Source organism: Protopterus annectens, chromosome 11.part0 (assembly GCF_019279795.1).
Source record: "Protopterus annectens isolate FY-2018-M chromosome 11.part0, PAN1.0, whole genome shotgun sequence".
In the NCBI taxonomy this organism is placed as follows: domain Eukaryota; kingdom Metazoa; phylum Chordata; order Ceratodontiformes; family Protopteridae; genus Protopterus; species Protopterus annectens.
In genome coordinates this window covers 53,490,309-53,511,110 of record NC_056745.1, presented here as the reverse complement: position 1 = coordinate 53,511,110, position 20,802 = coordinate 53,490,309, and the positions used below count along the sequence as shown (strand labels likewise).

At 41.4% G+C, this 20,802-nt stretch overlaps 1 protein-coding gene across 1 annotated transcript in view; it reads right to left on the bottom strand.

Moving 5' to 3' along the window:
- PRKCQ (protein kinase C theta) overlaps nucleotides 1–20,802 on the bottom strand; it is a 537,712-nt gene that overhangs the window by 385,868 nt on the left and 131,042 nt on the right. The window contains exons 4-5 of the mRNA XM_044087168.1: nucleotides 9,664–9,695; nucleotides 9,474–9,559 (exon numbers count right to left, since the gene is read on the bottom strand). Coding sequence (XP_043943103.1) covers nucleotides 9,474–9,559; nucleotides 9,664–9,695 — 118 coding nt within the window. The remainder of the gene's footprint in view (nucleotides 1–9,473; nucleotides 9,560–9,663; nucleotides 9,696–20,802) is intronic.

Here is a 20,802-nt window from a genome sequence, read left to right as displayed (position 1 = left end):
AATGCATTATACTCCAAGGAACTACCACATTGCCAATATGCCCCTAAGAGTTGACAAAGTTGTTCAGGATGGAACAAATGTGGACTGTGACCTAAATTTTGACCAACATGTGTCCATTGTTCTAGGAAATCCTTCTATTTTGCAAATCTTATAAACAAAGGGACTGTGTTTTGATCTAAGGATATCATTGACCTCCTTCACTCAACCCTCATTAGGCCAGTCATTGAATATAATGTCCACTTTGGCATGTATCTGTCCAGGCACGCGCAACAACTTAAATGCCCACAGTGATACCTTACTAAAAGGATTCAAGGCCTAAGCAACATGTTCTACATGGACCAACTCAAAGATCTTAGAACTAGCCAGTTTTTTAGTTTCAGCACTCAAATCTGTTTTTTTGAGCTCAGCACTTGTTCAGAACTCATTGTAAGCACTAAATAAGCTACAAATTACTACAGCACTCAACTTTCCTCACTTGTCTAGAGGAAAACAGTTTTTAGTACTTAATAAATAAGCACCTATCCAGACATGTCTAAGGGTCAGCTCCTGGTGTTTTCTCCTGTCTACCTGATGAATCTGGGCATCTTGGGGCAATGCAGCAGTTACCTCATGTACACAGACAACCCTCTCCTCCTACCACCCAACACTACAACCTGTGAGAGATGCAGTTATATAGCCAAACTGGAAGCAAAGCTCTCTTCACCCAAGACTGGAATAGACAGTCAAGAGAAGAAGATAAACACTTGCACCACACCACATTCATCACATAGTCCCTCAAAACCTACACCACCACAACACACACATAGAAACATAAAATACACACCTACATTCATGGAAGCTCTCAATAAAAATCTACCCAAGCAACAGGGACCTCCAAAGCAGAAACGCAAGCAACCTTCCCAACACAACCACCTTCCCAACACAACCAAAATGACACATAGCCCACAAACTCAGTGCGCCACTCAACCACAGCCCATAAGGCATAACAATGTACCCAACACACTAGTCATAGGTGACTCTATAGTCAGGCACACTGATGTTCCTCTCACCAGGCTAAACAAAGAGAAAGTAACTGTCAGCTGCCTGTCAGGTGCCATGATCCGCCACATAACGCATGCACTCAGGTCACTCCACAACAAGTACAAATATGACTCTGTCATTGTCCATGTTGGTGTGAATGACCTGAGACGTACCTCCCTGGACTACATGAAAAGAGACATGGAGGAGCTGTCCGATCTTGTAGCCCAGGCAGGTATGACCCTAGCCCTGAGTAGCATCTTGCCATCACCCAAAATGATACCACAGTACAAGGACAAAATGAGTGACTTCAACAATTGACTAAGCTTCTGGTGTCATTCTAAGTGGATCCAGTATCTGTCTGCCTGGGATGACATGATCGACAAACCATGATGCTTTGCCAGAGACATCTACAACAACTGGAAAGGCCACAGAAATACCTCACAAAGAGGTTTACTGGCCTCAAACAGATGCCCTACGCAGACCATCTCAAAAAACTCCAGCTTTACTCTGTCGCATATCGCCTACTCATAGGCGATCTCTACCTGACATACAAAGCTATGTCAAACCCAGAGCTGTTGGACATGCTCCACTTAAAGAAATCCCAATCCCTCCGAGCTACACGCTCTAAGGACCTAAAGCTTGTCACCACAATAAACAGAACATGCTGGAGGGATAGATTCCTGTCCCAGAGACTTCCCATATTCTGGAACAAACTACCTATCTATATCAAACAAAGCTCCTCATTAGCACTCTTCAAGAAAAATCTTGATGATTGGATGGGAGATAGGAAATTCACCCCGGGGATCACTTCTGTGGCTCTGTTTGACAGGGGCACAGGAAAATAATTTTCTTGGGTGGCAAAAGCCAGGGTACCGTTTGGCTAGGCTTATATAGGCCCTAGGGCCAATAGCCTAGTACCTACCTATGAACCTATGTCACTTTATTCAGTATCCTACAGACTGCTAAGACATTACCTGTGTCTGACATACAAGGCATCCTCTAACCTATTACAGATGTACATCAGCAAGTCAAATGGCATCAGAAATGCTTAGTCTAAGGATCGAAACCTCTACTGTAACATCAACGGAACAATTTGAAGAGACAGGTATATCCTGCAGTGAATACTGCCACTCTGGAATAGACTCCCCAGCCACATAAAACAAAGTTCATTCCTGTCCATATTCAAGCACAACTTAGATCTATGGATGAGAAATAGAAAATGTACCCCAGGATGTGCCCCTGCACTACTAATAAACAGAGGCAGCTCCTAAATGTTTTTTTTCCCATTAATGGGTTGCTCAAATTCTCTATGACATTATCCCATTTATTCCCATTTGGGGTAGTGTATAGTTATCGACCATGGAATGGGTAAGGCCAAATTATAACCAACTGGGATAAGTTATTCTGAACACAAAAGGGGATCTAGCTAGGCTTAAAATGGCCCACAAGGACATGTTGCCTATTACTTACCAAACCAAGAAGCATCCATGGATAACTGCAAAGACAACAATACGACCAGATATTAAAAAGAAAATGTAATGACCTTAAGTGCTTTGTCCTTGCAATTATCTCTGGATGCTTCTGGGTTTGGTTCTTGTTTTTTAGCATCTAGTTCAGTTTTTAGTATAGTACTTACCTATGAACTTATAAATCAATGCACTACTTTTCTGTCAAGGATGCTGCATCAGTTACACCGTACTCTAAAGCTAAATGGTTGAAGATATCACTGTTCTGTGCACAGACTGACGGAGTAGTAGAAAGGTTCAATAAAGCACTGGAATTCATGCCAAGGAAAGTGATGTGGATGATTAAAAAGGGGATTAGTTATTATCCTACTTACTGTCTGCAATCACACTGCCACAAGCTTCAGCTGGGTTTAGTCTAGCTGACCTTTTGGTTAGCAGGCATCTATGAGGGCAGCGACTAGATATTGGTAAAGAAACTTGAAACCAGGAAAGGACACCTTTCAAAAATGTGATACAACACTATGATTTCATGATAGATGAAACAGGATAATGACCATAGTCAGTGGGCATGTACAGAGAGCCCAAGAAATGTAACGATCCAAGAAATGTAACGATCCAAGAAATGTAACGATCCAAGAAATGTAACGATCCAAGAAATGTAACGATCCAAGAAATGTAACGATCCAAGAAATGTAACAATGAGTCGATAATAATAATGGGAAGCTTGGAGAACTGAACTCCAAAGATGAATTAGTAATGGTAATGCAAAACAAAGTCCTGGCAAAATGATTGGGAGCAGAATAAATGCAGTCAACTATTAGAACAGACAGCTAAGAAAAGGAAAATAGAACAAATCTGCCGCAATAGTTTGTTGAAGTTACTAAGTATAAATTCTGTAAATAGCTTGCAAGCTAAATTAATGGAGGAAAGAGTAGAGTCTCCTGAGTGAGAATGAGCATGACTCGTGTGACCTGTGGAGGATGAGTATGCCTGTCGTGGGAGGAGGGACAGTGTTGGACATCACCAACCATGACTCGTGTGACCATTGGAGGATGAGTGTGCCTGTTGTGGGAGGAGGGATAGTGTTGGACATCACCAACCATGACTCGTGTGACCATTGGAGGATGACTGTGCCTGAACTGAGCGGAGGGACAGTGTTGGACATCATTGCGTATGACTCGTGTGACCTATGGAGGATGAGTGTACCTATCCTGGGAGGAGGGACAGAGTTGGACATCACTGAGTATGACTCATGTGACCTATGGAGGATGAGTGTGGCTATCCTGGGAGAAGGGGCAGTGTTGGACATCACTTTTTCAAGCCTGGTGAAGCCTGGGGCTCAAATGTATAGTGTTGGGGATGGAGGGAACTGCGTAGCCATGTCTGTCCTATGTCCAGGGAACATAGTTGTAACCATCTCATAGCCCATCCCAGTATACATCTGAGAATGATGTCGGCATGGGGGGGCACAGTAATATCATTAGAAAAGTCTCTTTTTGCACTTATTGCACAGTTCATGGCCCATCTGCTGAGCTCATCTCATTTGCATACCTGGTGGGTAATCTAGTTCCATGGAGCCTGCACAAGGTGTTGGAAGCTTCCATTGAACAGGACGTCTTCAAGAAGGGATACCCTCGTGGTAAAGGATAGTCCAGCGATCCACTGGGGGGAACATGCAGCTGGAATCATCAGGCCACCAGAAAGGGACATGATAGTGAATCATTGAAAAAAAAAAAGCAGAGACTAGGTAGACTTTACCTGAATAACAGGTAGAAGCAGGGACTAACAGATTTCATTTCCCATAGTAAAATAATGTTTTTAGAAAGCCTGGGTGACTGAACATCTGAAGTGAAAGGAAGACTGATACCTTACAGAAAAACAGTCGAATGTAGCATAGACACAACATCTGGAGTCAAAGGAAGACTGGTACCTTACAGAATAACAGTCGAACATAGCATAGAGACAACATCTGGAGTGAAAGGAAGACTGGTACCTTACAAAATAACAGTTGAACATAGCATAGAGACAACATCTGGAGTGAAAGGAACACTGGTACCTTACAGAATAACAGTCGAGCATAGAGACAACATCTGGAGTGAAAGGAAGACTGGTATCTTACAGAATAACAGTCGAACATAGCATAGAGACAACATCTGGAGTGAAAGGAACACTGGTGCCTTACAGAATAACAGTCGAACATAGCATAGAGACAACATCTGGAGTGAAAGGAAGACTGGTATCTTACAGAATAACAGTCAAACATAGCATAGAGACAACATCTGGAGTGAAGGAACACTGGTACCTTACAGAATAACAGTCAAACATAGCATAGAGACAACATCTGGAGTGAAAGGAACACTGGTACCTTACAGAATAACAGTTGAACATAGCACAGAGACAACATCTGGAGTGAAAGGAACACTGGTACCTTACAGAATAACATATTCACAAAAAGAGAAAGTAAAGGAAGAAGTTTAACAAATGTGCTAACTATGCATGACAGAAGGGTTATTACATTCGGAATGACTCTAGGAAACTAAATAGCATTTCAAAATATGATAGCGATCCCATGCCCAAAAATGATGAGATGATGGAAAGTCTAGGAAAGGCAAAACACTTGATAACAATGGACTTGATGAAAGGACACTATCAGATACTGGTCACTCTCTCTACCAAGTAGAAGACAGCCTCCATAACTCTTACACTACCAGATACCTGTCACTGTCTCTACAAAATAGAAGACAGCCTCCGTAACTCTTAACTGCCCATTTCAGTACACAATGTTACCATTTGGCCTGCAGGGAGCCTCAGACACCTATCAGAAGCTGATCGACAAACTACTGAAGCCCTATCAATGCTTCTGCATACAGCACAATATGAATATTCATTCACATGAGTAGGAGCCTCAACAAAAGGGCAGGCTGTGCTTGACAGACAGCAAATTAGCCTCATTTATTTATCCTTTGTTGACCAGAATAGTCCCACTAGGCTTGTACTATCTTTTCAGGGAGCTGTAAAAGCTGGCATTTACACTACTAGGGGACATTTGGCCAAGCCATCAGGGAACGTCCCCTAATCTTTTTGATGGTGCTATAGGATCTCTTACATCTACCTGAGCTGTCACCAACTCAATCAGATGAGACCTCAGTTTAATGTCTCATCCAAAGAACAACACACTGAAGAGTGCAGTACCCAATGTACCTTACACTGTAGTGTTAATAATCAAGCTACCAGGTGTGAGAATAGAACCCACACCCTTCTTCAACAAAGGCAAATGCACTACCTTTGCATCACTGACATTGCTGTGGTGGAAGGCAAGTATTTGGATTGGGGTGAAAAGAAGACAAATAGAAAAACTAGACAACATCAAAACTAGCTATTATCCTGCTCTAAGAAACAAGAGAAGGCTTTCCTTGGGATACCTTGTTACTTCATTAAATCTGTGTCTAATTTTGTAACTATTGCCTGCCATTTGACACATCTTACAAGAGGGAAATCTCTTGTCAATGTGCAATGGAAATCTGAAGGAAAGACCATTTAATGATAAAAAAAGGATCATATGTGCTGAACTTGCGTTAGTGAATTGAATTTTATTAAACACCAAACATAGGCTTGGGGGAAGTGCTACCCCAAAACATTTAGAGTGAGGCTCTCCTTGTGCACTGTATCAGCAGACAGTTAAGCAATGCAGAAATGAGGTATTCTACCCTACAAAGAGTCTTGCTAGGTTGTCACTTATATAAAGGGTGTAGCTAGGCATACTCTTTTATACTCTACTGAGTACATTTTTCTGCACATTACTCAGAGAAACCGTTGAGCTTTTTAGGCCATACTATGTCCAGAACTATTGATAAAAATATCTATTTAATCCTTTTAGAGGGAAAGAGATGCAAACATTTGTTAAATGCTGGGGGGGTCAGTTTTTTAGCTTACAGGTGGGTTGAGGGCAGCATTAAGAACACACAAGTATGAAACTGCATTTTCTGGCTAGACCCCTGACTTAGATATGGTACCAGCAAATGCTCATTTGCAATGGCTTAGCAGGCAAACAGCTGGCAATTTCATTTCAAAGCTGTGCCAGTAGGTATTAGTCCTTGTAGCCTTCTAATATACAATGACCAATAGGCATAAACTAGGCAATCAAAATGGTATTTGGTTGTTGAAGTCCTACAACCTAATGTTATGAGCCCCAAAATCCCAGTTTTGAGCAGGGGGGGGGGCTAGATTTGTAACAAACTGAATTTGGAAACTGCAATAACATGCAATGCAGAGTGTGGGAATATTGTCACAGAGCTTTAGTCAGAAATAACCATGTATTAGCTAAAACATAAATAGAAATGATCGAAAAAAATTGACAACATGTAGTGCATGCTCCAAATTATCCCCTGGACCCCCCTACATCCCCCACAAATTATAAATACCAACTCTGAGATTGCACAATACCTGGTAAAGGGCAAATCCCCCAACCTCAGTATTATATTGATCTCGTACGACTTCTGACCCCTCTCCTATCAACCAAATTAAGCAGGCAGGGAAGGTAAGGGGAACTGTGTGTGTGTGTGTGTGTGTGTGTGTGTGTGTGTGTGTGTGTGTGTGTGTGTGTGTGTGTATATATATATATATATATATATATATATGTGTGTGTGTGTGTGTGTATGTATATATATATATATATATGTGTGTGTGTGTGTGTGTGTGTATATATATATATATATATATATATATATATATATATATATGTTTGTGTATGTGTATGTATATGTATATATGTGTGTATGTATATATGGTTACAATTTGAAAGAGCAAACACTAATATAAGCAAACATACAAATGTAGTTTTGTAATGGCTGTATTGCAAATGCATAAAATAATTTTCCCTTACCCTGCTGTTCTGCAATTTTTGGAGATAATTATACAAACTATCAGGGAGTGTAGGTGGTACATTCCCATACTTGGGGGTGCAGGGGGACTTGTCTGCAAAAAATAATTAATTTTACTTTTTCATATTTTCAATCATTTTTGATTTGCTCTATGTTCACTGTTGTGAGCATCTGATAGTTCATGAAGCGCACAGACACACACACACACACACACACACACACACACACACACACACACGTGTGCACGTATATATATATATATATATATATATATATATATATATATATATATATATATATATATATATATAGTGTTCCTATCAGTTCGTCGAAACTTCAGCAGCTCGAACACCATATGTTCGAACTGTGAAGTTCGAAAACTGATTATCGCGAAGCTGCAGAACACCAAATTCTTTCCCAGGGAAAGAATTTAGTGGGCCGTTTCTGTGGCTTTGCGATTTTCAGCACTGTGGTGGAAAGTTACGGGATGGGTTCAAGTAAGTGTGCGATTGTGCGGACATTAGGGTTAGGGCGCGGGTGAGGTGGGTGTGCGATAGTGACGGACCTTAGGGTTGGGGTCTGGGTTAAGGTAAATGGATAGATAGTAGTGTATGTACAGTTTAGTGTAGGGTTAGAAGTAGGATTTTAAGTGTATGTGTGTGGATTGCTGTTTTTTGATGTGCTTGTGTTTTGTGTGTGTTTCTTGGAACAGCTATTTTTTTCCCTCGGGGAAAAAAAAATCACTGTTCTAAGCCTTCAATGGTTTTGCACTTCGAGGTTAGAAGTTCAAACATATGGTGTTCAAACTTCTGCCGTTTCGACGAAGTGATATAGACCCTATATATATTATATATGTTGTTGTTTCTTTTGGCTTTTCCCGGTTAGAGGTCGCCACAGCGAACTCCGGTCCGCTAATGATTGGTAGTTGATTTTTACATGCCGAGTTACTAGCCCTGACGCACAACCTTCAATGAAGATACGCCCATTCACGCATGTCTCCACGGAGAAGACTCTCTAACTGAGAATCTAACCGGACAGAGTCTTACTGTGAGGCAACAACGCTACCGCAGCACCACCACCGCGGGTAATATTATATTTCTATATATATATATATATATATATATATATATATATATATATATATATATATATATATATATGTGTGTGTGTGTGTGTATAGATATAGATATATAGATATATAGATAGATATACAAAGCTATAAATGTATATAGATATAGATGTAGATAGATATGAGTATATGCCCTTAGTGATATACTCTAATAACTGAGGTAAACAAGATTAACAAAAACTGGTTAATCCAAGAAACTCAAAAAAATGGCCTTTTTACACAGAGCAAGCACCCGTGCCGTCTGCTTATTATACATACTAACTCAGACATTATACATACTAACTCAGACACTGCCCTACCGTGGGGAACATGCAAACTGCGCGATCCCCCTATTCATGAGCTCACACTGAATCAGAGCCAACAATGTTCGATCAACTGATCTGAACTGATCTGACCACCTCAGTGTTACACATATTTATTTCAAATAAATAACTAGAATTTACTGTAAACACAAAAGCATTATCTCTCATGGCATACGAACCAACAGACACTTCGGTTCAGAGTAGCTGCTTATCAAATACAAACATAAATAAAGGGTATTAGCTGATTTCATTGATGAAAGGCAGGTAGCTAATTGCTGGTACTGCTACTAATTGGAGGTGACAGCCACCAAAGAAGCAGATAGGGAGAAGTATATGGCCAATATAAGGAAATTCAAAAACAGGAATGCAAAAACATTTATGTGCAGTCTTGTATCATTTCATATTAGAAAGAAGCACATGTCAACAGATTTATATTTACACCAACAGTCCACAGTTCAGTACTACTGCAAGTATTGTTTTACAGAGGTTGATTTAAAATGACAATTACATTGTGCTTTTTATTCTAAAATAAAGATACACCAGGAATTTCCTCATTAATAGCTAGGAACTTAACACCACATTTACTATGAAAAAAAATGTTTTTCAGACACTAAGCCAGCTTAGGGATATCAAGAATTTCATTTGCTATGCTGCATAGCTAAAGATAGACACCTACCATGGTCTCCCGGCTGTTGACTGCTGAACCAGTGCATTTTGCAATCACTTTATCAATGCATTTCTTATGAATAGCTGCATTGCATTCTATGGATACAAAAGCACAAATGAGTAATTAATGTTTAAAGAGAGACATTATTTGAAAGCTAAATATAATGTATTTTCTTTCTTTAAAATAGTGAACTGCTTACGTCTGCACTGATAGCCCTGCTTGTTAAGTCCCCTAGGAAGAAATGAAAACAGTAATTAGCATTTATTGTTTTCTGCAGTTAATTACTACTTTACATAAATGCCAGCAGTGATTTTGATTGCATCTGCAGTGAGTGGTGTAAATACAATATCTTAGAATATATTTTATAAACTTACTATAAATCTTTTCACTGCTTTGCTTTATAATTTATGTTTGTAACCTGGGGAAAATGCATCTTGAACTGCCAGATATCATAAAATGATGTGCATCTATTTGTATTTAAACACACACACACACACACACACACATATATATATATATATATATATATATATATATATACACACACACACACACACACACACACACACACACACACACACACACACACACACACACACACACACACAAACTCAAATATTTATTTATTTTATTTATTTAAAGTAAGCTGCTTATCCCTAAGCATTCACTAACTAAAACCAATAGCAGAAAATGATTTTAACTATTTGTACACCAACAAAAGTATAGTTCAGGTTCTAACATATTAAAGAAGTAATTTACATAACTCCTTTGATTTAATAATGGTAGTGTCTAATTACTGACACAGCCTTCGAATCGAGGTGACAACAGCAAAATCAGTATTACAACAGACACTCAAACAGATTAATTCTGATCTACTAAAGGAAGATTCTGTCTCACATGACCAAATCTGGGCTGGTAGCTGTTTCTGGTGGACAGGAGCAAAGCAAGAAACTGATGTCTTCAAACAGGTCCTCAAAATACGAGCACTCTCTCACCTGATGACTTGAACTATCTTGTAGGAACACATGGTCTCAATAACTCTTTTAGATAAGCAGGAACTAGATCATGTGGCTCCTAAAAGACGTCTTAAATATACATCTGCCTGCATCTGGCAGCCTGCATAGATCTTAAAGTGTACGTGTAATATGATGTCTTCTAGGAGTGGCAGTTAACAGCTTGGTGGTGAAATTCTGTACTTGCTACAGGTTAGATAGGTCATCATCAGAAAGACAAAGAAAAAGTGCATTGCAGTACTGAACATGAGGCATCAGATCACTTATAACTATCTCGAGGTCTGAAGAAGATACACATTGTTTGATCTGTGCAAAATGCTTGGTGTAGAAATACATTGTGTTGATAACACCTGAACATGAGAAACACACACTGCAGTGTAGAAATACATTGTGTTGATAACACCTGAACATGAGAAACACACACTGCAGTGTAGAAATACATTGTGTTGATAACACCTGAACATGAGAAACACACACTGCAGTGTAGAAATACATTGTGTTGATAACACCTGAACATGAGAAACACACACTGCAGTGTAGAAATACATTGTGTTGATAACACCTGAACATGAGAAACACACACTGCAGTGTAGAAATACATTGTGTTGATAACACCTGAACATGAGAAACACACACTGCAGTGTAGAAATACATTGTGTTGATAACACCTGAACATGAGAAACACACACTGCAGTGTAGAAATACATTGTGTTGATAACACCTGAACATGAGAAACACACACTGCAGTGTAGAAATGCATTGTGTTGATAACACCTGAACATGAGAAACACACACTGCAGTGCAGAAATGCATTGCCTTGATAACACCTGAACATGAGAAACACACACTGCAGTGTAGAAATACATTGTGTTGATAACACCTGAACATGAGAAACACACACTGCAGTGTAGAAATACATTGTGTTGATAACACCTGAACATGAGAAACACACACTGCAGTGTAGAAATACATTGGGTTGATAACACCTGAACATGAGAAACACACACTGCAGTGCAGAAATGCATTGCCTTGATAACACCTGAACATGAGAAACACACACTGCAACTGATTCTCATCACAGAAATTAATGGTGAGAGCAGAAGAGTTGACGGATGGACAGTAGCGGGAATCAGCATTGCCTCAGCTGGAGTAACTTCATTTGATTAAACATCCTGCCCTCTAGGATGGAATTCAAGCAGACTTTAAGGATGTCAAAACAGAATTACTCTCTAAAGAGAAGGAGAAGTAAAGTTGAATAGTATCAACACGATCAATAAGAAATAACCTTTCTCGTCTTGACCTCCTATAACAGGTGTATGTACACTGTGAATAACTAGGAAATCAAAATAAAATCTTGAGGTGCACCACACTGCAGAGGATGGGAACTAGGACAATTAGATCCTGAGCCCACACTAGTTATAATCTGAAAGACAAACTTCATACTAGTCCAAGACTGTACAAGATAATTTGCAGTGCACCAATAGACATTCAATTAGAATCCCATGAGCCAGAATGTCAAAAGGCACTGAGAGATCAGGAAGAACCAAGATCACAACATAATATGTTTTTTTTTTTGGCCTTCAATTTCAGAAGACTTTTTTAAACATTCAATTTTAGGTTGAGTCAGGCTCCAATCTGAAGACTGTCCAGCATTCCAAGTGACCTCACTATGGCTCTATGACTCAGAGAGTGGCAGCATTCATTAGCTGGATTTAATCTGAACAATGGAGCAGATTAGACAGGATCTTGTTGGTTTGTGAGATGAGTTATGAGGTAGAGGATGCATGGATAATGGAGAGATGTGTGTTGGATCACATGTCAGTTATTATGGAGCAGAACTGAGGAAGGAAGAAAGCTTGAGTTTGGAGCTGGACTTCGGATAGATGAGGAAGGCCAGAGTGAATGGAATAGGTACACCGGATGATGATGATGGATGTCTTAAAAAGGAATAAGAATGAGGAAGAGGAAGGAGATGAACAGGAACTGAAGGGAGTGAAAGCAGCATCTGCTAGATAGGTGATCAGAAAATCTGGGGACTTTTTGATGAAGTATAGAAGTAAATAAAACTTTAACGCTAGCTTTTGTATTTTACAAGATGAGGCATTTTGTAATATGTTCAGGTGACAAATAGCTAGTGAAAGTACAAAACGTTTGTGGCAGGTTTGTGTGTCAGGGGAAAAAGGGGAAGGATAGGAAAAGAACACGCAAGACTGGCTTGGAAAGAAGTAGGCCAGAGTACGCCAGTCTTTAACAGGTATGTGATAGCAGTTATTACAGATCAATGATTAAGAAAAGGAGACCAGGAGGAGGTTTAGCTGGAAAAGGTGGGAAGTGCATGGGGTGGGGGGTGCTAGATGGAGTGATGTGATAGGAAGGAGAAAAGAGAATGACCAGGGTGGTAGTGAGATTTATGGAAGAGGGGGATCTATGGTTAGATTGGTATTGGATGTGACTCAGAATAAAGGTTTTCAGTGCATTAGTCTAATAGTGGGAAACAAACTGAGATGCATACATGAATTATGTAATAAGGAATAGAAATAAGTGTCTTGGTTTTTGGGAAGTAAGAAATGAGTCTGAATTCAGAGGCAGACATTGTTTATTGCATATGGTGGTGATACATTAGGTAAGGGTGGAAGAAGTGACGCAATGACATAGGTAAGAAAGGAGCAGAGACAGTGAAGAAAGTGAGATAGTCTACTTGTGGTAAAGGTAAGATAGGTAAGGTTTATAAGGAACAAGAATACTGACAGAAATAGAAGAGAAGAAATGGAGAAACTTAGGCTGAGGTAGGTAGGATAAGTGAGGAATGGATATGGCTTGGAAGATGGACAGTGAGTGAAAGGGATAGGACCAGTACCTGATTAAATTTAAAATGGCCCCTAGAAGGTATAGGATGCACAGATGTCTGAGGGAAGGGGTACTTGGATGGAAGCAGGATTTTGGAGGTGTGGGGAGTTTCACACCAGCATATTTGCTTGGACTGTACAGAGGTGCACAGACAAAAGATAGGAGATAAGGACATTTTGGGGAAGGATATATCTTAGAGGAACAGATAGTCGTTTGCTACTATGTTTAATTGGGGTAAAGGAGATTGGAAACAGATGAGATATTAAATATAAGCTGGGGTTGTTGTTCATACTAAGGTGGGTAAAGACAAAATTAGTGAAAGCATAGAAGTGGGGGATGAGGTAAATAAGTGTAAGAAGAAATTAGAACTCGGGTGAGGTTTATAGTTAGATTTAACTAGGAGTGGGGATCATAATTTTCAAATATCCAGAATTCACAGAGTGTCCAGATTTCTCCTCATAATTTTGGTCTTTTTCCTCATAAAATCTGTAAATAATAGTAGATTGAATTTGATAAATAATGGCAGATGATTGGATTTCAGACTTCATGTCATTCAGAAAAAGCATGCTAATGCAAAACCTGTTACTCCAACAACTTTCTAAGTTTAGAAGTGCGTTATTTAAAACCTCTCCCTGATTTTAGGCCTTTGTCTCCCCATTATGTTTGGTTTTGTCCAGAATTCTTGCTCTGAGAGTTTGAGCTGTACAGTGAGGATGGAATATAGAGGTGGGAAGGATATGGGGAATGTTACAAGGTACCTGAGAAAATGGGGGAGAAGGTTAAGGGGACAGGATAAATGTTAGGGAAATCAGTATGAGGTGGAAGAGGAGTACATTGGATTAAGGAATGGTGGGAGAGTAGAGTATGATAGAGGTCACCCTTGGTGGATGACAGTGAGTACAAAATGGATGCATGGAGGTTCTAAAATATCAGTCAGTTAATCTTTTGTTCAAAAAGCTTGTTGAAGGTATGGTAGAAGGGTGAACTGAGTGAAGTGAAATTTAAAACAGAGGTTTTAAATACCGAAATTTTTTTATGGTTAAAATGTATAATGTATGTTGTTGATGTTTGTCTTTCGGCTTTTTCCCGGTTAGGGGTCGCCACAGCGGAATTCCGGTCTGCTAATGATTGGTAGTAGATTTTTACGAATGCCGAGGTGCCAGCTCGATGTTCAACCTTCAACGAAGGAACACCCATTTACGCATGTCTTTCGAACGCCCACCCAACTGCGGGGAGGACATGCAGACTCCACACAGAAGGCACTCCCCGCACTCCAGCAGAGAATCAAACGGGAGAACCTCTTGCTGTGAGGCAACAATGCTACCGCTGCACCACCATGGATAAAACAAAATGCATAATGTATGTGATAGTTAAAAATAAAAATAATGGCCCTGCTAGACAGAGGCCCAGGAAACTAATTTAAAAGGGAGGCGAAAGCCAGCACATTCTGGCTACACTTATAAATGCCCTCGGGCAGATAGCTTAGTACCTACCTATGAACCTATGAAGTGTTAAAGGACCTAATGCAAGATTATGATGGAGAGAGTCAATGGAGGCTTTCTATATAAATTACTTCTGAGAATGCAACTATGTTTGAGAAAATCTTTTATGGTTAAAATGTATAATGTATGTGATAGTTAAAAATAAAAATAACATTTATATAGCGAAAAAAGAATACCAAAGTCCACTGCCCCCAGATCTGTACATTTCAGCAGCTATATATTCAGATGCTGAGATGGAAGAAAAGCGAGCCTGGATCGACCAGGCAATGTTCTATACAAGAGATAACTTCCACTGCCACCACTGCCACCACTACTCTGGTTAATAGACTGAGCTGCAAAATTAAGTGCAGGAAATCTTCAAATGTACAGCTCACAGTAGAAATGACCTTAGTGAACCTGAACATCTCCATTAAACTTAAGAACTTCATAGCAAGGGTCACAGGTCTTGTCAACTACTCAGTTATTGAGATTCCCAAGACTTACCACATGGAAGGTGTGTGAACCAAGCAAATGTAGTTATTTGAGAACTCTTGTAGAAAATCTTTGAGATAACTTGGTGAATAGTACACTAGGAGAAAACTGTAATTCACTCATTCTGTAATGACAAGGTCACTGGGGCTAGATTCTCCAATATCAACCTTGGTCTATACCAGGTAAGATAAATGACAAATAGCCACCTGACCACTTAATGTTTTAGGCTGCAGCTGTTAATTGTTCAGTGACTCCATGAGATGCAAAAGCTCAAACAGGTACCTGCATTCTCATCCAGCCAAGTCTCAGTGCTAAACGTCAGGTAGACCATATGGAGTAAATTGGATATATTATTTATTTATTTTATTTTATTTGACATTTGTTGATCGGGTTAGTCCAGCTGGGCCAGAAGCCCATTTTCACTGGAGACCCGAGGATAAAAGCTCCAGATACAAACATTTACAGTACATAACCTTCACAGTCCAAGAAAGAGAATTACAATACATAAGGTCCAAATATAAAGAAGTACAGTACATACACATGATAATAGAAAAATAATGAAAATTATTTTTTTTTTACTGTGAAAAATCTATACAGCAATTGAGCTTTCAAAAGGGAAAAATAAGATTCAGCAGATGTATTTCTAATAGGGTATTTAGAGATGGGCAGACAATATATACATACTTCCATGTAGTGTAGTAGTAAGCTTACGGGTGCACTCTTATGCTAAAGTCTATGTGTAAAGTGAGAAAACTAAGAGGTGGCATAGTATGATGTCTGAGTAGTAGGAGTGAAAAGAAAAACATAAATAAATAATATACAGTGGTGTAGTGCAGTAGGTAGGGTCCTGGCAGGGACAAGACTTGCTGTTAAGTACATAACTTTTTTGAAGTGTTTAGGAAGGGTAATGGATCTTATGTGTGCTGGGAGTTTATTCGAAGCTTGGGCTACAGTGCATTTGCATAGTAGTTTACCAACATTTTTCTTTGGTTGGTAAATATCTAGGAGTTGCTGGTTGGAGGTGCGGAGAGTATGAGCAAGGGTGTAAGAACACACAAGGAAGGAGAGGGATGGGCAGGTAGATGGTTTGTATAATACAGAGTGAATGATTTGAAATTATGATAGGAGTTGTTGGGGGAATTCCAGCCATTGGAGAGAGTTGAGTGCAAGGCAGTGGTGAGAGTTGTAAGGAGTGTTGGTGACAAATCTAGCTATTTTGTGGTATGTTTGTTGGAGTTTGGACAAAGTTGTGAATTGCAAGTTAGTTAGGACTGGGACGGCATAGATAAGGGAGGGGAGGAGGAGATCCTGAGCCCGGGAGAGTCTAGCGTTAGCAGTTAGAAATTTTCAATTGTGATAAAGCAAGCCAAGTTTTTGGTGAGGTTTTTTTTTATGCTTTGAAGGATATGCAAGTTAAATTTTAGTTCATCATCAATGATAGTACCTAGGAGCTTAGTGTGGGGTTCAGGTTGTATGATGGTTTTATTGGAGGATGTGATGACAAAGGTGGATTTATGATGAGAGAGAGAATGAGGGAGAAAATGCAGGAGTTTAGTTTTTTGGGGAGTTTAAAGTTTAGTTGAAAATCAGTCACTTTTCAATGGATAGAAAGGCGTTGTGGGTCTGAGCATGGAGCTCAGGGATGTTGTTGGAAATGGGGATGAGAGTGGAATCATCAGCAGATTGAATTACACATTTTATTCTGCATTGACCTGGAAGTACAGAGTACAGCCCTGGGACACTTTTTGGGGGGAGGGCAGGTTCTCCCCAAAAACTATGCATGTAAATCTGCATCCTGAGGAACTGGGTCAAGAGAAGGAAGCTGTCGATCCTCATGACATTTCATCCCCAGGTGAGATAAGTAAATGCAATCTCCGCAGGAAAGCCCCCATCAAGGGAAAGATGACACCCCTAACAGCCCCAGCTCAATATTTCTTGGCTATACCAAACCTCTTATGCCTAAGGTAGAACCCAGGCTTAAAAAACAGAGAGCAGAATGGATGTAGACTCAGTAGATGGTCCCTAGGGCAGGGAAACATCATAATCAGAAATTCAGGCAAAACAAAAAAAAAATCAGCTCCTAGAGCTCAATAAACACCAAGATGAGTATGTTAGACTGACTCGACTACCAGTAAAACACAGTAGTTGCAAGAAAGAATATTATAATTTATGCCCAACTATGCTTAGCAGCAAAGAAAATATAACCAAAAACTAGATGTAATAAACTAAATAAAAAGTAAGTCAGGAAACATACTTTAAAAGTGTCATTCATCGGGATTGGTATGTGGTGTGTGTGTATGTCTGTGTGTATGTATTTGTGTGTGTATCTGTGTGTGTTGAGAGGGGGGGGCATTAATTTAGCTGAATGGTCAAAATATTGAATGTTTGCAATGCCAGCAAAAGTGATCAACAAGTCAAATGATCACAGAATGTCAGCATTACTGTCTGAGTTCTCATGGTACAGTGGGGATTGAGTATGTGAGTGGTCATGGTACAGTGGGATGTAGTATGTTAGTGGTCATGGTACAGTGGGGATTGAGTCTGTGAGTGGTAATGGCACAGTGGGGATTGAGTCTGTAAGTGGTCATGGCACAGTGGGGATTGAGTCCGTGAGGGGTCACGGTACAGTGGGGATGGAGACTGTGAGTGGTCATGGTACAGTGGGGATGGAGTCTGTGAGTGGTCATGGTACAGTGGGGATGGAGTCTGTGAGTGGTCATGGTACAGTGGGGATGGAGTCTGTGAGTGGTCATGGTACAGTGGGGATGGAGTCTGTTAGTGGTCATGGTACAGTGGGAATTGAGTCTGTGAGTAGTCATGGCGCAGTGGGGATTGAGTTTGTGAGTGGTCATGGTACAGTGGGGATGGAGTCTGTGAGTGGTCATGATACAGTGGGGATGGAGTCTGTGAGTGGTCATGGTACAGTGGGGATTGAGTCTGTGAGTGGTCATGGTACAGTGGGGATTGAGTCTGCAAGTGGTCTTGGCACAGTGGGGATTGAGTCTGCGAGTGGTCTTGGCACAGTGGGGATTGAGTCTGTGAGTGGTCATGGTACAGTGGGGACAGGGTTTGTGAGTGGTCATGGTACAGTAGGGATTGAGTCTGAGAGTGGTCATGGTACAGTGGGAATTGAGACTGTGAGTGGTCATGGTACAGTGAGGATGGAGTCTGTGAGTGGTCATGGTACAGTGGGGATTGAGTCTCTGAGTGGTACTGGTACAGAGGGGATTGAGTCTGTGAGTAGTCATGGCACAGTGGGGATTGAGTTTGTGAGTGCTCATGGTACAGTGGGGATTGAGTCTGTGAGTGGTCATGGTACAGTGGGGATGGAATCTGTGAGTGGTCATGGTATAGTGGGGATTGAGTCTGAGTGGTCATGGTACAGTGGGGATTGAGTCTGTGAGGTTCATGGTACAGTGGGGATTGAGTCTGTGAGTGGTCATAGCCCAGTAGGGATTGAGTCTGTGAGTGGGCATGGTACAGTGGGGATGGACACTGTGAGTGGTCATGGTACAGTGGGGACAGAGTCTGTTAGTGGTCATGGTACAGTGGGGATTGAGTCTATGAGTGGTCAAGGTACAGTGGGGATTGAGTGTGAGTGGTCATGGTACAGTGGGGATTGAGTGTGAGTGGTCATGGTACAGTGGGGATGGAGTCTGTGAGTGGTCATGGTACAGTTGGGATAGAGTCTGTGAGTGGTCATGGTACAGTGGGGATGAAGTCTGTCAGTGGTCATGGTACAGTGGGGATTGAGTCTGTGATTGGCCATGGTACAGTGGGGATTGAGTCTGTCACTGGTCATGGTACACTGGGGACGGAGTCTGTGAGTGGTCATAGCATAGAGGGGATTGAGTCTGTGAGTAGTCATGGTACAGTGGGGACAGAGTATGTGAGTGTTAATGGTACAGTGGGGATTGAGTCTGTGAGTAGTCATGGTACAGTGGGGATGGAATCTGTGAGTGGTCATGGTACAGTGGGGATTGAGTCTGTGAGTGGACATGGTACAGTGGGGATTGAGTCTGTGAGGGTCATGGTGCAGTGGGGATTGAGTCTGTGAGTGTTACTGGTACAGTGGGGATGGAGTCTGTGAGTGGTCATGGTACACTGGGGATGAAGTCTGAGTGGACATGGTACAGTGGGGATTGAGTCTGTGAGGGTCATGGTGCAGTGGGGATTGAGTCTGTGAGTGTTACTGGCACAGTGGGGATGGAGTCTGTGAGTGGTCATGGTACACTGGGGATGAAGTCTGTGAGTGTGCATGGTAGAGTAGGGATGGAGTGTGTGAGTGGTCATGGTACAGTGGGGATGGAGTCTGAGTGGTCATCGTACAGTGGGGATTGAGTCTGTGTGTGGTCATGGTACAGTGGGGCTGGAGTCTGTTATTGGTCATGATACAGTGGGGATTGAGTCTGTGAATGGTCATGGTACAGTTGGGATTGAGTCTGTGAGTGGTCCTTGTACAGTGGGGATTGAGTCTGTGAGTGGTCAAGGTACAGTGGGGATTGAGTCTGTGAGTGGTCATGGTACAGCGGGGATGGTGTCTGTGAGTGGCGATGGCAAAGTGGGGATGGAATCTGTGAGTGGTCATTGTACAGTGGGAATTAAGTCTGTGAGTGGTCATGGTGCAGTGGGGATTGTGTCTGTGAGGGTCGTGGTGCAGTAGGGATTGAGTCTGTGAGTGGTCATGGTACAGTGGGGATTGAGTCTGTGAGTGGTCATGGTACAGTGGGCATTGAGTCTGTGAGTGGTCATGGTACAGTAGGGATGGAGTCTGTGACTGGTCATGATAAAGTGCAGATTGAGTCTGTGAGTGGTCATGGTACAGTGGGGGCAGAGTCTGTGAGTCATAATGGTACTGTGGGGATTGAGTCTGTGAGTGGACATGGTACAGTGGGGACAGAGTCTGTGAGTGGTCATAGTACAGTGGGGACGCAGTCTGTGAGTGGTCATCATACAGTGGGGATTGAGTCTGTGAGTGGTCATGGTACATTGGGGATTGAGTCTGTGAGTAGTCATGGCACAGTGGGAATTGAGTCTGTAAGTGGTCATGGTACAGTGGGCACTGAGTCTGTGAGTGGTCATGGTGCAGTGGTGATTGAGTCTGTCAGTGGCCATGGTACAGTGGGGACAGAGTCTGTGAGTGGTCATGGTACAGTGGGGATGTATCTGTGAGTGGTCATGGTACAGTGGGGTTGGAGTCTGTGAGTGGTCATGGCATAGTGGGGATTGATTCTGTGAGTGGTCATGGTACAGTGGGAATGAAGTCTGTGAGGGGTCATGGTACAGTGGGGATTGAGTCTGTGAGTGGTCATGGAACAATGGGGATTGCGTCTGTGAGTGGTCATGGAACAATGGGGATTGAGTCTGTGAGTGGTCATGGCACAGTGGGAATTGAGTCTGTGAGTGGAATGGTACAGTGGGGATTGAGTCTGGGAGTGGTCATGGTACACTGGGGATGGAGTCTGTGAGTGGTCAAGGTACGGTGAGGATGGAGTCTGTGTGTGG